Source organism: Plectropomus leopardus, chromosome 24, assembly GCF_026936395.1.
Source record: "Plectropomus leopardus strain MGB_pleo_1.0 chromosome 24, ASM2693639v1, whole genome shotgun sequence".
Classification (NCBI taxonomy): domain Eukaryota; kingdom Metazoa; phylum Chordata; class Actinopteri; order Perciformes; family Serranidae; genus Plectropomus; species Plectropomus leopardus.
The window spans coordinates 7805127-7818361 of NC_142199.1; the positions used below are offsets into that span (position 1 = coordinate 7805127).

General features: G+C 41.3%; 1 protein-coding gene across 1 annotated transcript in view; it reads left to right on the top strand.

Moving 5' to 3' along the window:
• Window positions 1-13235, top strand: part of LOC121963037 (Krueppel-like factor 7) — a 50706-nt gene that overhangs the window by 32055 nt on the left and 5416 nt on the right. The window contains exon 3 of the mRNA XM_042513406.2: window positions 7352-7475. Within this exon, the coding sequence (XP_042369340.1) occupies window positions 7352-7475 (124 nt within the window). The remainder of the gene's footprint in view (window positions 1-7351; window positions 7476-13235) is intronic.

Sequence of the window (13235 nt, forward strand, 5' to 3'; positions counted from 1 at the left end):
GAAAGTCCGCCATCGCGAGGGAAAAAAAAGCAAAATGATAAGTAGCTCCAGCTGTTGTTCACATTTTGACGTGATAAACGACATGTTGGGGCACGTTAATCGGAGTATGCACAGCTGCATCTAAATGGGAGTGTTAGTGGAATATTCATTTTCATTAGACATGTTAACATCTTAGTAGTATTATTGTCTTTTTCAGAATAAGAGCAAAACTGGACTACTTTGTGCATGTAAACACACTCAGTCTCGAGAACGACAGAATATGAGATTGCCATGTGCTGCACACATATTGTACACTTGCTTTTTCTACTAGTACTTATAAAATACTCAAGAGCAGCTTTTAATGTGAACTTGGGCATAGATCACAGAACCGTGCCCGGGTACAATACAAATCAAACAAACTAGACTTTGTGCTTAAATCCACTTAGCTCCACGCCTGAACCCTTGATCTGAAAGCTTCCAAGGTGGACTATGAGTATGGTGTATGGTGGACTGCAGTCTGGACTCTAATATATAGCTGTTTCCTTGCATGTTTTACCCCCTGGAGGTACAGCAAGGACGTCCATCACGCTAAATGAAGTTACAGGCTCTCTAATTAAATTTTCTCACTACCCACCATCTAAATCCCTTAACGTAATGGTTGACAGATCACCAAAGCTGTCCGATTCAGAAGCTACACACGACTTGACTACAAGCTCCAGCTTGCTTGTATCTTCGGGGGTGTGAATATAAATAAAGCCAACTTGTCAACTACTATATGTTAAGAATGAAAAAAACACGCTGTATGTGTGATCACACCCTCGGTGGTGCTCGCCACAGGTTTGGGCATCAGCCTGAGTGGAACAAAGGGCACAGACATGCAGTCATTGATTTCCCCAGTGTGGCATGTCTACAGCCCCATGTGCTTAAACTCCATGCCAACTGGGCCAGTTTGGAGAGACCAGTGATGCTGTCCAGTCATAGTATCAATACAAGCCAAGAGATGGACAAAAAGGCTTTAATAGATTTATCAAAAATTTGGAGAACATCTCATGTATCCAAGATTTGGATTTACATTAAGTCATTACGTCATATGCTCATTTAGTCCAAACAACACTTTATAAAATTAAACTTGTAGGGAGATATGTTGAAGATTAGAACTGAGAATTAGTAAAGTAGTAAAGTTGACTTAAACGGTTTATTTTCTCAGATATAAAACACAAATTATACCAAACAGAGATATGGTTGAGCTGAAAATTCTCAAATTTTAGGATTTGGAATTTGTAGGTAAACATTTTTTAGCATTTTTTCTTGAAAAAAATGACTTAAATGATTGATGTATATTCTGATATGACATTCAGATTATATAAAAGAGATATGTTTAAACTGGAAATTCTCAAATTGGAATAAGTTATTTTGAATAAGTAACATTTAGTACTTTTTCTTGGAAAATGGCTTGAACCTTCAATGCATTCACTTTTTCTGGTGAATCAACGAATAGATAAATAATTTCAGGACTTTATATTGGCCCACGTTGAACAAGGTCCTTGCAGAATCAAAGTATCACCTTATAAAACTGTAATTGTAAGCTAATGAGGCATTTTCTTTCTTTCTCCAGTATATTGTTCCAAAATTGGTGTCATTATGATAAAATGACACACATGATGTTACATATAGCCCCATAAAGGGCTCACTTTGTTAGGGAACCCCTCCCCCCGAGCTTATCCTTGTCACTTCAGGTGCTTTGGATAAAAGCATCCTCCCAAAGAACGCCTGTCTTGTTATTCAAACCAGGAAAGTGGAATGATAAAGGGGAAAAATGTCGACATAAGATGACACAAAGAAAGCACAAAAGCTAAAGAAAAGGCAGAAGAAGAAGAGATAGTGACGTTGAGTGAAACAAAGGCTAGATGAAGACAGAAGACAGGAATAGGGGGTGGGCGGGGGGGTACAGTAGAGCGACCCTCTTCAGAAAGAGACCGCGGTGCCACAGGCTCCCCCATTCACTGAGCCATTATCCTGACAAGTTTAAAGATGTCATTACTCAAATCCTCTTTTTCTTAGTTGTTATTTCCATAAATTACTGACGGAGAAAAGGCTACGATTTAATCTGGAATTAGACGGGCTGAGTTGAAATGACAGTGCCCTGTAGAGCTTTTTGTGAATAGGCTTATGGCAGATAAGGAATGGTACAATTAGATTTTGGGCAGGGTGAGGGAACGGGTAAAACACGAGAACTGTTGGGTTATTCTGCCTCTCTCTCTCTTTCCCTCTCTTTCTCATCTTCCTCTTTTTTGCTCTTTCTAATCTTTCCCTCTCTCTGGTTTTCTTCTCATTTTGCTCCGTATCAGTCTTCTCGTAACATGTCATTCTCTGTATACGCTTCTCTCTCACGCTCCCATTTTAATGCTTTGCTCTTTTGCCACTCTCTCTCTCTGGGCTGAGGCCACAAATTGAAGAAAACATTACACTTCTTTTCTGTAAATTAAACTTTAGGTCCGTTTTTGTGGCCTGCATCGAGCTTTTTCTTAATTTTCTCACATATATACAATGATATAGGTTATAAGTTACAGTCACTCCCCAGCTGCAAGCACACTGCTACGTGAGCCACAGGCTCACATCAAGGAAACATGTAATCTTGGTTGCTGATGTTGTTGATTTCTACCCGTTTTTGGATCATATTCTTGCTGGAACATGTCCTGTTGTGAAGATTTTGTTTTCGAAGCTTTTATTTGTGATTTTTCATGGTAGAAGATGTTGCTAAACTCCAAATCGTCATTCTCCACCTGCGATGGCGGTGCTTTTTAGGGAGGTGGTCTTAGAGAGACAGGTGCTAAAATGGAGCCTTTCAGATAGAGGGTGAATACAGGTATTCAGGCCAAAAAAATAAAGTGTTTGTAAACATGTTCCTGCTGAAACCCAAAATACAAACATGAACCTAAAAATGACCATAATAGCCCCCCTTTAAACAGACATCTTTTTAGCCTGCTTTAATACCAGAGGAATTAGATGTTGAACAGTCACTAAAATATCACACACATACCATATTGTGTGTGATATTTTAGTGTCCATATACTTCAGGCCATGTAGTGTATGTAACTTCTACATTTATAATGCCAGATTTCTTGTTCAGGTCAAAGAAACAGTAAGAAAAATTACCCACTTTAGTCCACTATTTTATTAGTGGTACATTTGACATTACTCAGTCTGCTTCATATTGAATCATGACATGCATAAGTGCAATTATGTTTATTGATACATATTGATGATAAATGCCAAACATCCATCTCTCTGCCAGTTTTCCATAATCCCCATGCCTCTTTTTAACATGCTTTACTCCTCCATCAGTTCCCCCATCTATCATCCTTCTCACTAAACCTGTTTCCTCTCCCTTTCACCCATCTCCAAGCCTGCACTGCCAGTTGTGTGCAGGAGCCTGTAAAGCGTTCTCCGAGAGCCTCTCTAATGACCTCCGAGACCCGGATGCCCTGCTTCAGCTCCAGCTAATGGAGGGAATGCAATTAACTTCAATGCTGGCACCTGAGAGGCTGGAGTGAGGGCGCGTAGGGGGGGAATGTGTGCGTGTGTGTTTCAGAGAGAGCATTCGGAAGTAACAGATTACACATAATGGGATTACAGTGACTCAGGAAACACCCAGTTATCAGATTACGGATGAGAAGTATTGCTTATTTGATTACTTAAAAATTTTCGGAGGGGAAAAAGCATTTTGGTTGCGCATCATTTTTGGTGAAAGGTGTCAGCTGATGGGGATTTTATTAAATACTGCACAATAAATAATGGTTTTCAAAAACAGCACTGTCCAATCCCAATTCTTTAAATCAGAGGAAATAATCCACTTAGCTTCATAATCTACATTATATGTTTTACGGGCAAAGTAATCCAAAAGTAACAGAGCATAATCAGATTATGTTGCCGGGTTGGGGCTAATCCAGTGGATTAGGTTACTGATTGCCATTTTAAACTGCCAATCAGTCCGACTGTATGCAACATTGTGTTTAAAAAGTAACCTTCCCCATCCAGTTTGTGAATGTGTGTTTGAGAAGCGTGCACCTGCTCTACTTGCCTGTTTGTATGAGGGCATCTTGAGGGAGGGGGTGGGCTCAGTTGCTAGGCAACGGGGGGCAGCGTATCGTTGGAGGAGTCGGTAGCTGAGTGGTTATGTATTGCTGCAGGCTCTGGTCTCTTAGTGCCCCCCCGTCTCTCCTCCTCCTGCACCACCACTACCACCACCACCACCACATCCCTCCCCCCCTTGCCCTGTACAGCTCCATGGTTATCGTCGCTAGGCAACTGCCTCCGTGCTCTGCCAGCGTGCGCGGTAATTGGCCGGTGGCATGGCGGCGTGCCGTTGCCAGATCCAGCCAGCTGCACTGACTACTGCCTCCTCATGTTTCAGCGCGCCCTCCCTTCTTACACACACGCTCACACGCAAACACACATGCATACACCCCGCCCCCTCGCCTCCATTGCTAGGCAACACATTCAGGCATCCCTGCCTCCCGGGAATTTCATTGGCCAGAGCAGGATGGCCCAGACCTGCTGCTCTGGGTGTTTCTGGGAAGTGAGGCAGTATGGAGGGATACATGTCCACAACAGGGACAGGCAAGGATTGATAGCAGGGATAAGGCTAATTTCTGGGTCTCTAAACCAAAAGCACTTATATCTGCACCTTTCAATGAGCAGAAAATTGTTCATTGAACAGTGACTACTTCTAAATGCACAAAATATTATGTTTTTTGCCCTTAAAGACAATATTCCTACAAGCTGTTTACAAGGCTAATAAAAATGAATATTCTACTTACATTCCCATTTACATTCAGCCATGCATTGTCTGATTAATGTGTCCTATCATGTCGTTTTTCACATCAAAATAGGGTTAGGGTTAGGGATTAGGGTTGGTATTAGTTTTCCACCAGTGGCAGACTTGTTGGACTGTGCAAACACAGCCTGCCTCTTTAATTCCTTCAATTACTTTTCTTAAAAGGATAGTGTTACAATGTTTGCACATACTCAAAATACCTTAAATACTCTTAAAAAAAACAGCTATTTTTCTCCTTCCAACCAGAAATGTAGGCTTTTCTTTTGGGCATGCATCTCTGCACCAGCCCTGCAAACTATTGGCGAATAGACAGCGCACAAAGCTGACCATAAATAGACAAGAGGCCGTGTGTTGTGAACTGTGATCAAAAGTCCAACTGAGATACATTTTGTTAATACTCTTCTAAAACAATATGGTCTCAGTCCTAAAATCTCGTCAAAATCTCATGTTTGGTTAGTGGACTTAAACATCTATGTATGACGCACTAGTTTTCCTGCTGCATTTGCTGTTGAAGTTCAGGGATGGCTGCATCTTGTTAGATGCATACAGTCATTTAAAAAAAAAAAAAAACTCAAAACACTGATAAAACATTTATTATTATTACATTTATGTTTATGTCCTTGTGCAATAAGGACAAGGACCCCCCATATAAGAGAGTTTTGTATATTTAGTGAATCAGAATTGATTATCAGTTTGTATTCATTAGTGTTTTTGCCATTTCATGACTGCCGACTGGAGGTCAGTCTTTTCTCACTTGTTCATTTATCACCTCATCACGGCTGTAACCTCATGCACCTCTGTTTCTCACCATCAAACCGTGCATGATTCCTGTTAATGGGCCGCTCTGTGACATGGCTGCTTGCTGAGTGTGTGTTTGAGCGGTCACATGTTTGGATTTTAGGATAACTTTGTCATGGGCTTGCAGTTCATTTTAGCAGCGTTCAAAACAAAAATGTAGCTTTAATTGGACCACTTATATACAGTAAACATTATTGATTTTTCACCTTCTGCCCCGTGAACAATCAGTGAATTTCTACAACAGCTGGTACAGATAATAGCACCAAGCTAATGCCGTCTTTAGCACCCTTCTCAATCTTCTTCACTGAGCAGTTGATCCATTGATTTTTGTCCCTTTTGATAATTCAACAAATTAAGCCCGTTTTTGTGCTGGAGCCGCTCAGGCAGAGCTGGTCAGTGTGTCAGTGTGTCCAACCGCGAGCCACCGCTCCAGATGGGATGTGACTGATGCAGGTGACATCTTTCGGAGCTGGACGCAGCTGGCAGATTGCGGGTTCCTTGCCATTATGCCGTGTGACTGGCCTAATTATCGCTAACCCCCCTCTCCCCTCCTTCCCCTCCTCCCCCGCCGGCATATCTGCAGCCTCTTCTGCCTTAATCCACTTCTGCAGCACTTCTCTCCTACTCTACTTTTCCCTCTCCTGGTCTCATCTCACCTCCTCTTCTCACTCTCTCATCCACCTTGCCTCTAATCCCCCCTTCGCCCTCCACCCCTCCCTCTCCACTTCTTCTCTCGCTCCACTTCTCTCTACCGTCTACTCCTCTTCTGCGTGTTCAGCAACATTGGAGACCAGTGGGAGCTTCTCCATCTCTGTGTTAAGCCTGCTCTCTTTCCAACTCCCCCAAAAAGTGAATCTTTATCACCTAAAATATAATCTAAATCCTTTCAAACTGAGCAAATTGGCTTGATTTCTTTCCAAAAAAAATGTGAAGAAGGCAATGAGCAACAATAGAAATTAGCCCCAAATTAGTCAGAATTGGTAAAAATAAAATAAAAAGATGGTAGGACTAAATAAGTGTGTACTTCTTGCACACTTACTTCAAACATGTAGAATTGAAGTTTTAGAGGCATCTTTAGAGAGTATTTATGTGTTTATTGAGACTGATGTATAGGTTGTGTATCTACCTTCTTTTGTGTCTTTTTGTTTTTGTTCATTGCACTTAGTTGTAAGGCTGGTTTGCTTCATTTGTCTGTTTTGTTTTGTTTTATTATTTTTTTTACATGTTCAAAATAAAGATTAATTCATTAATGAAATAAAATTAAGTAAAACAGAAAAAAGTTTTTTTTTAAAAAAATACAGAAATGACCTGGAAAAGGTGATTTAAAAATGTTAATTATTTTGTAACATAATTTTAAATATGTAATTATTACATTTATGTAGAGAGTTTTCCCCTAGCTTTTTTATAAATACTTTTTTAATCTACTAATTTATTAAAATTTGTGGAACCTTTATTACCAAGTTGCTCATTACCTTTTTCCCCATCTTTTTAAAAGACAATTTGCTCATAGTTCAAAGGATTATATACCTGTGAAAGGGACTCGAAAGCAGCACAAGAAAAGTGATGTCGATCCACGTTTCAAAGGTTTAAATAGAATCTCAGCACTTCAACCTCAAATCTGCAAAAACATCACCTTAAAGGCATCCAGTATTTGGATTCAGGATTCTACAGAAGACAAATAAATGTGTGATTGGTGGACGAGCAATGAAACAGGTGCTTTTTTTTCCTATTCCCCAGGTGAGAAGCCGTACAAGTGCTCGTGGGAGGGCTGTGAGTGGCGATTCGCCCGGAGCGACGAGCTGACGAGGCACTACCGCAAACACACCGGCGCCAAGCCTTTTAAGTGCAACCACTGTGACAGGTCTGTCAAAACACACCTCTCCCTCCTTCTCCCTCCCCCTTGTATGTTTTTCTTCCATTTTCCAAGGGTTATTTGAAGTACTTCCACTCGCACAGCGGGCCATGTTTTCCCATTGTGTTTTGTACACAGTTTGGTTTAGTAAAGGAGTGCTACAAGATGCTGGTAACACACCCAAATGCGTTTGGTACTGACCCAGTTTAAAAGTGTGCTGGCAGGATTACTAATGTGGGCTCCGCTGCAACACACGCACAAACCAACCTGCTCAGTCTTTCAGTGGGGATCCAAAGGGTGCTTATTCTGCTCTATAACGACATTAGGGCCTGTGCAGCATATTAATAGTGCATCTCCTCACATGGTGTTACATGGCCTTGATTTGGAGGCTGCTTTCACGCTGGGACAGAGGTGTAAAATGACTGTAGAAGCCATTAGCACGATCACACATCACTGGTATAGAATATTAATTTGAACTTAAAGGGACGATTCACCACCAAGTCAAACTACATATTTGCCCTCTTACTTGTAGTGCTGTTTATTAGTCAAGGTTTCGTTTTTTTGGTTGTGAGTTGCAGAGTGTTAGAGATGTCTGCCTTCTCTCCAATATAATGAGACTAGATGACATTTGGCTTGTGGTACTAAAATTTAAAAAAAAAAAATCCTGACTGGGTTACTATATTTCCCAGACAATGTTGCACTGCCACTCTCACTGAAAACATCAGCCACACAGGTTGACTGTGCAAGCAGCTTATTACAACCTAAATATTCCTTTAGGCGGCACCCTTTGGTGGCAGTATAAATGTGAGTAAACCTAACCAGGTAGTTTCGGAGTGGATCTGCAACCTTTTTATGATGCTAAAAACGGCAACTGTTAAAATAGATATATATTTGTTGTTTTGGGGTCAGTCATATAGTTTATTATATAGTTGTTGTTTCTTTTAGAAAGTCAGTTGAAGTCAACCTGTTCTGTTTGGTGGGTGTGAGAGAACAGTGTGCTGTGAGCAGAAAAATGTAGCCGCTATTTCCTTTCAAATGATCTACACCTTCAACCTGCAAGATTGCATCAACTTGTGGACAAGAGGCTCATGCTTATAAGATGTAAACATTATTGGCCTCCTCAGCTGAGCTGTAACATTAGTTAGCTCAGTGGCGTGAGGTGAACTAGCAGTAGATGCACGCCTCCGTCTACACAATAATATTTGGCAGATGTAGTTCAGTAGAACATGAAACTGCTCACAACAAGGTCTGTGGATTATCTAGGATAACCGGGTCATGATTTCTGGAAAGAGACATTGCTGTTGAGGTTTTCAAATTTATTTATTTTTTTGATGATTTGATCAAGACTGATAAAAAGCAGTAGAGGTGAGAGGGAAAATATGTATCTTTGACCTGGGGATGAACTGCCCCTTTAGGTCCAAATTAATATTCAAAACCAGTGATGTGTGATGGTGCTAATGGCTTCTACAGTCATTTTACATCTCTGTCCCAGGGAAACTGAACCCTCCATTTCAGTTTGAGGCAACAGTTTTGATGTGTTGCACATTTTAGAAGGAAATGTATTTGGGGAATTGCCAAAGCCACCATGACCCAAAATACAGGTTTGTGTGTTACTGTAAATAAAGCCTCAGGTTGGCCCAGTGATTTGAGAGAATATCCTGTAAACCGGATGATTCCTGGTCTGATCCCTGTGACCTTGAGCAGAGCAAACTGACCAGCAGAGCAGTTTGCCACACACAAACAAACCATTTGAAAGTCATTCTTAAAAATATAATCACGCAGGAGATGAGATGATTAAGAAATTGATCTCTAACTCGTCCACTTCTTGTTTACCGTCTTCCAAAAGAGAAAATATCCTCCTAATCTCTAACAGAGGTGTAGAGGTGCATGGCTTTGTCACTTTGAAGAGTTGAGCCGATGTAATTCGCCCCAGCGACTCTTACGTCTTAATTAGTCGCCTTGGCTCCTGTTTAATTATGAACCACAGCAAAATGTTAATTTGCCCGGCTGCGTTGGCAAAATCATCAAACATTCAGGGGCTGTTATGAAAAAGATCAGCTCGTCTCAGACACAAAAATCTTTACTCCTGTTTTAATTACGCCCTCTGTCTGTGATCCGGCCCCCGCTGACACCTCTGGGATCTCGGAGCAATATTGTCTACAGGAGCCAAGAGGCAAGGGACCAGGGGTAAAAATTTGGGTGAAAAGGGTCATTCTGAAATTACACTGCAAAATCGATATTGAGTACTTGTTCTTAACAAAAAACACATAGTGATCATATTCTCAAGAAACCATAGTATCTGTGTGAAAACTCTTTCTTTATATTTGGGTGTAAATACTCTATAGACACCTAATTTGGCAAACACGCCTCCTAAACATGTGTATTAGTTTACAGTGGGCCCCTGGGCACAGACATGCAAAAGACCCCACCACCTTCCCCACATAGGAGCAAATCATACAGTCTTTGTGGTGGTTTTGCCTCTTTTTTTGTTGTTGGTTTGTTTTAATTGTTGTTGTTTTGTGTCTCTTTTTAGCCATTTTGTGTCTTTTTTTTGGTTGTTTTCTCTCTATTTGTTGTCTTTTTTTGTCATTTTGGTGTCTCTTTGCAATCATTTTGTGTCTCTTGGGAGACATTTGGTTTCTGTTTTGGTCATTTCTTTCTCTCTTTGGAGTCATTGTGTGTCTATTTGTGGTCATATCATTGATACTCTAGACATTTTGCAAGTTTATTAATTCATCAGTGCCCCTGAATCAAACACCTCATGATAAAAAGAGGCTTTTTGGAAGGTTTTTCATCTAACAAAATCTCCATGAAAATAATTATTGTGTTTTATTTTTTATTTATTTTTTATTTGATTTCATTTGTATTTTTTGCCACATAGAGAGTATGCAGTTTTTGCCAGCTGAAAATTCACGAAAAATCTACTGCATGTGTCCATGGATGTGTAGCTTCTTTGACAGATACAATACAGCACATTATTGATATATGACCTCTTGAATCATGTATAGCGTCATTATAAAACCACAATGGGAACTCACTCTTCACCTGGGGTACTTTGCCTTAATGTGTGTGAAAGAGTGTGTGTCTCGGTCATCTGTGCATGTGTGTGAGGGAGCAGAGGGCCAGGCGGTGTCAACTTAATCAGGTCTCAGCTGGACAGACTGTAAATACAGTATCTCCCCCTTCTCATCCCTGATTTCCCACCTCCCCCTCCACCACCACCACCAGACCCCCCCTGCAGGCACATCCCTAATTCGGGCCCACCTCTGTCATGTGTCACAAGGCGCCCAACCCCTCCAGCCTGACACACACACACACACACATACACCCTGCTGAGATGAAGAAAGAGGGGAAACAGGGGAGACAGAGAAGACGGGGTGGAAGATTGAGGATGGGGGGATGAGGGGAGGAGGAGACAGACCCACGGTGTGCCAGCTGGTGTCGTGCCCCCGAGTCGTGACTCATACTTTACCATCTGTCTCGCCGAGCACACACACTCTCTCAATAGCGCACACACACATAAACACCCCTGCATGTCTCCTGAGCCGTTCATTATTCTCACATGTGTCTGTCAGCGTGCACGCACTCGTGTACTGCAGGGAACAGTGACACACACACAGATATACGTGCAGGTGTGACAGTAAGACAGATGACTGGTGGCTCATCACAGTGTAACTCCCCCTCTTGGCCAAACACTGATTCATCTAGACATCTTAGACAGTTGCCTCTGTCTCAGTGGAAAGAGCCAATCTGAAACTGGTGTCCAAAAAAGAATCAACAGTTGCAGAGCTGTGAAAGGGAGTCTGACTCCCGCAGTGGGGCTTGATGTTTAAATGTTTTATAGTTCACCAGGGTAGATTAAGGAGTGCTTTTACACATTTTCAATGTTACTTTTATGATTGCCAAATTGCTTGTAAGGAGTACAAACAGATGTCCATTTGAAAAAATGTAAATTTAGGACTTATTCTGCCTGTTGTTTGACCTGCAGTGTTTTTCTTTATTTTGGCCTCAAGGGGCAACTTTGGTGTTTGGTTTCACCAGAAGCCGTGAAACGCGGTGCAATGCAACCACTAGCAACATTTGTGCCTGAGTTCTCAATCCCAATCTGAGCCAGAGGGGGCCCAAAAATCCTGACAGGTCTGACTGGGTTCAGGCTGAAATTGTGATTGGCTGGGTCAGGGAGGGCTCAGGCTATGGAGAAATGTATTTAATTACTAAATCAATTAATTTTTTTAAATAAATACTTTTAAAAATATATTAAAAAGTGAGCACTCTTTGCATTATTCATTTAATTGTTATTTTTTTTAACGTAAATCCAACATTTATTTCAGATATTATTCATTAATTAACGCTTGATTGATATTTCCCGTTTCAGCACCAGACAGCACCGCCCTCTCTCCTCCTCCCCCTGCAGGCAGGGAAAGAAGGAGACGGAGCAGTCGAGCTCGTGCGAGCTCTCTGTCCCTCATCACAGCCGGAGAAGTTAGCCTCTCTGTCAGTGATCCACTGAGCTGGTCATGGCTCCACTGCAGACACATGTGGCTTGCACTGCCACACAGCCAGTGTGTCCCCGGTATTAGAAGACAACTTGCGCTTTTAGGGAGGGGCTCAGGCTCAGTATTTTATGTCATGATCTCGGGCAGTCTGGGTTCGGGCTTCAACTTACACTGGGTGGTTTGGTTCCATGCTGTTATTTTTTCGGCCTGTTGAGATCTCTAATTTGTGGACTGTCGATATACGTCCACAAGAAGTGCTTGTTTTTGCCACTGACAGGCACAGGTGATTATGTATCTTAAAAGATTATGGAAAGGATCCCTACAGATACAGTCAATTGTGTGACAGAGTAATTTTTGTTTTTTTGATCAGTTTTGTTTAACCAGAAACAGCCCTGCAAACACCATTGCCAAATCCATCAGATTCCATTTAAATAAACAATATTTTTAACATGTATAGAACCAATGTATTTTTACATCTAGCTGGTGAATTCAAAATAAAACATGGGAAAATAGAGTCCAAGTTGAAAACTACCAAAGTTACTCTTTAACACTCGGACTTTACAATGAGAGGTTCTGCACTTACTTTCAGTTTATCAGAAAATTCAGAGCATTTAGAAATGCACTAACTTGGGAGCAATTTTGTTGTGTCTTACTTCTTTTTTTTCTCAAACATCATTAAACAGAACCACTTTAGTCAACTCTAAAACAAGTCTCCATCTCAAATATTTCTAAACACACTAATCACCAGAACATACAGCTCCCAATTACCTAAAAGAAAGCAACACTTCTTGCCTTATGAACAGCACTCCTCTGGGGAAGGGAGCTGTAGTATTAGTTCAGCAAGCTTGCAACATGAAAATATTGTGAGTCTGGTACCAGCGATGAAAAACTAGGTCTCCTACAGTGGTTGTTGCTTTTTTTTCATGTAAGCATGCATGGAATAAACAAAACGCCAGCTGAAAGCAGACATTATGTCAATTTGTGGCAATCAGGTTGAAATAATCAAACATTTTTAAAAACCCTCGCAGAAAAGAAATTAGGCCATTGCACTTCCAGAGCAGTTTTCACCGTGCAGCAAAGCTCTCGCAATCCTGCAAGCCTGATTTCAGATGAGAGGCTTCGATTCATCTAATTTAGCTAACGTTTTACAGCACATGTTTTGCGTGCTGCTTTTTTTCTCCCTCCCCCCCTCCACACTGTTTCAACAGATCCATCTGCGGGCTCTCTAGTTATTCATGGCGCAGCTGAAGTCATTAGGAGTGCTGCTGAAAAT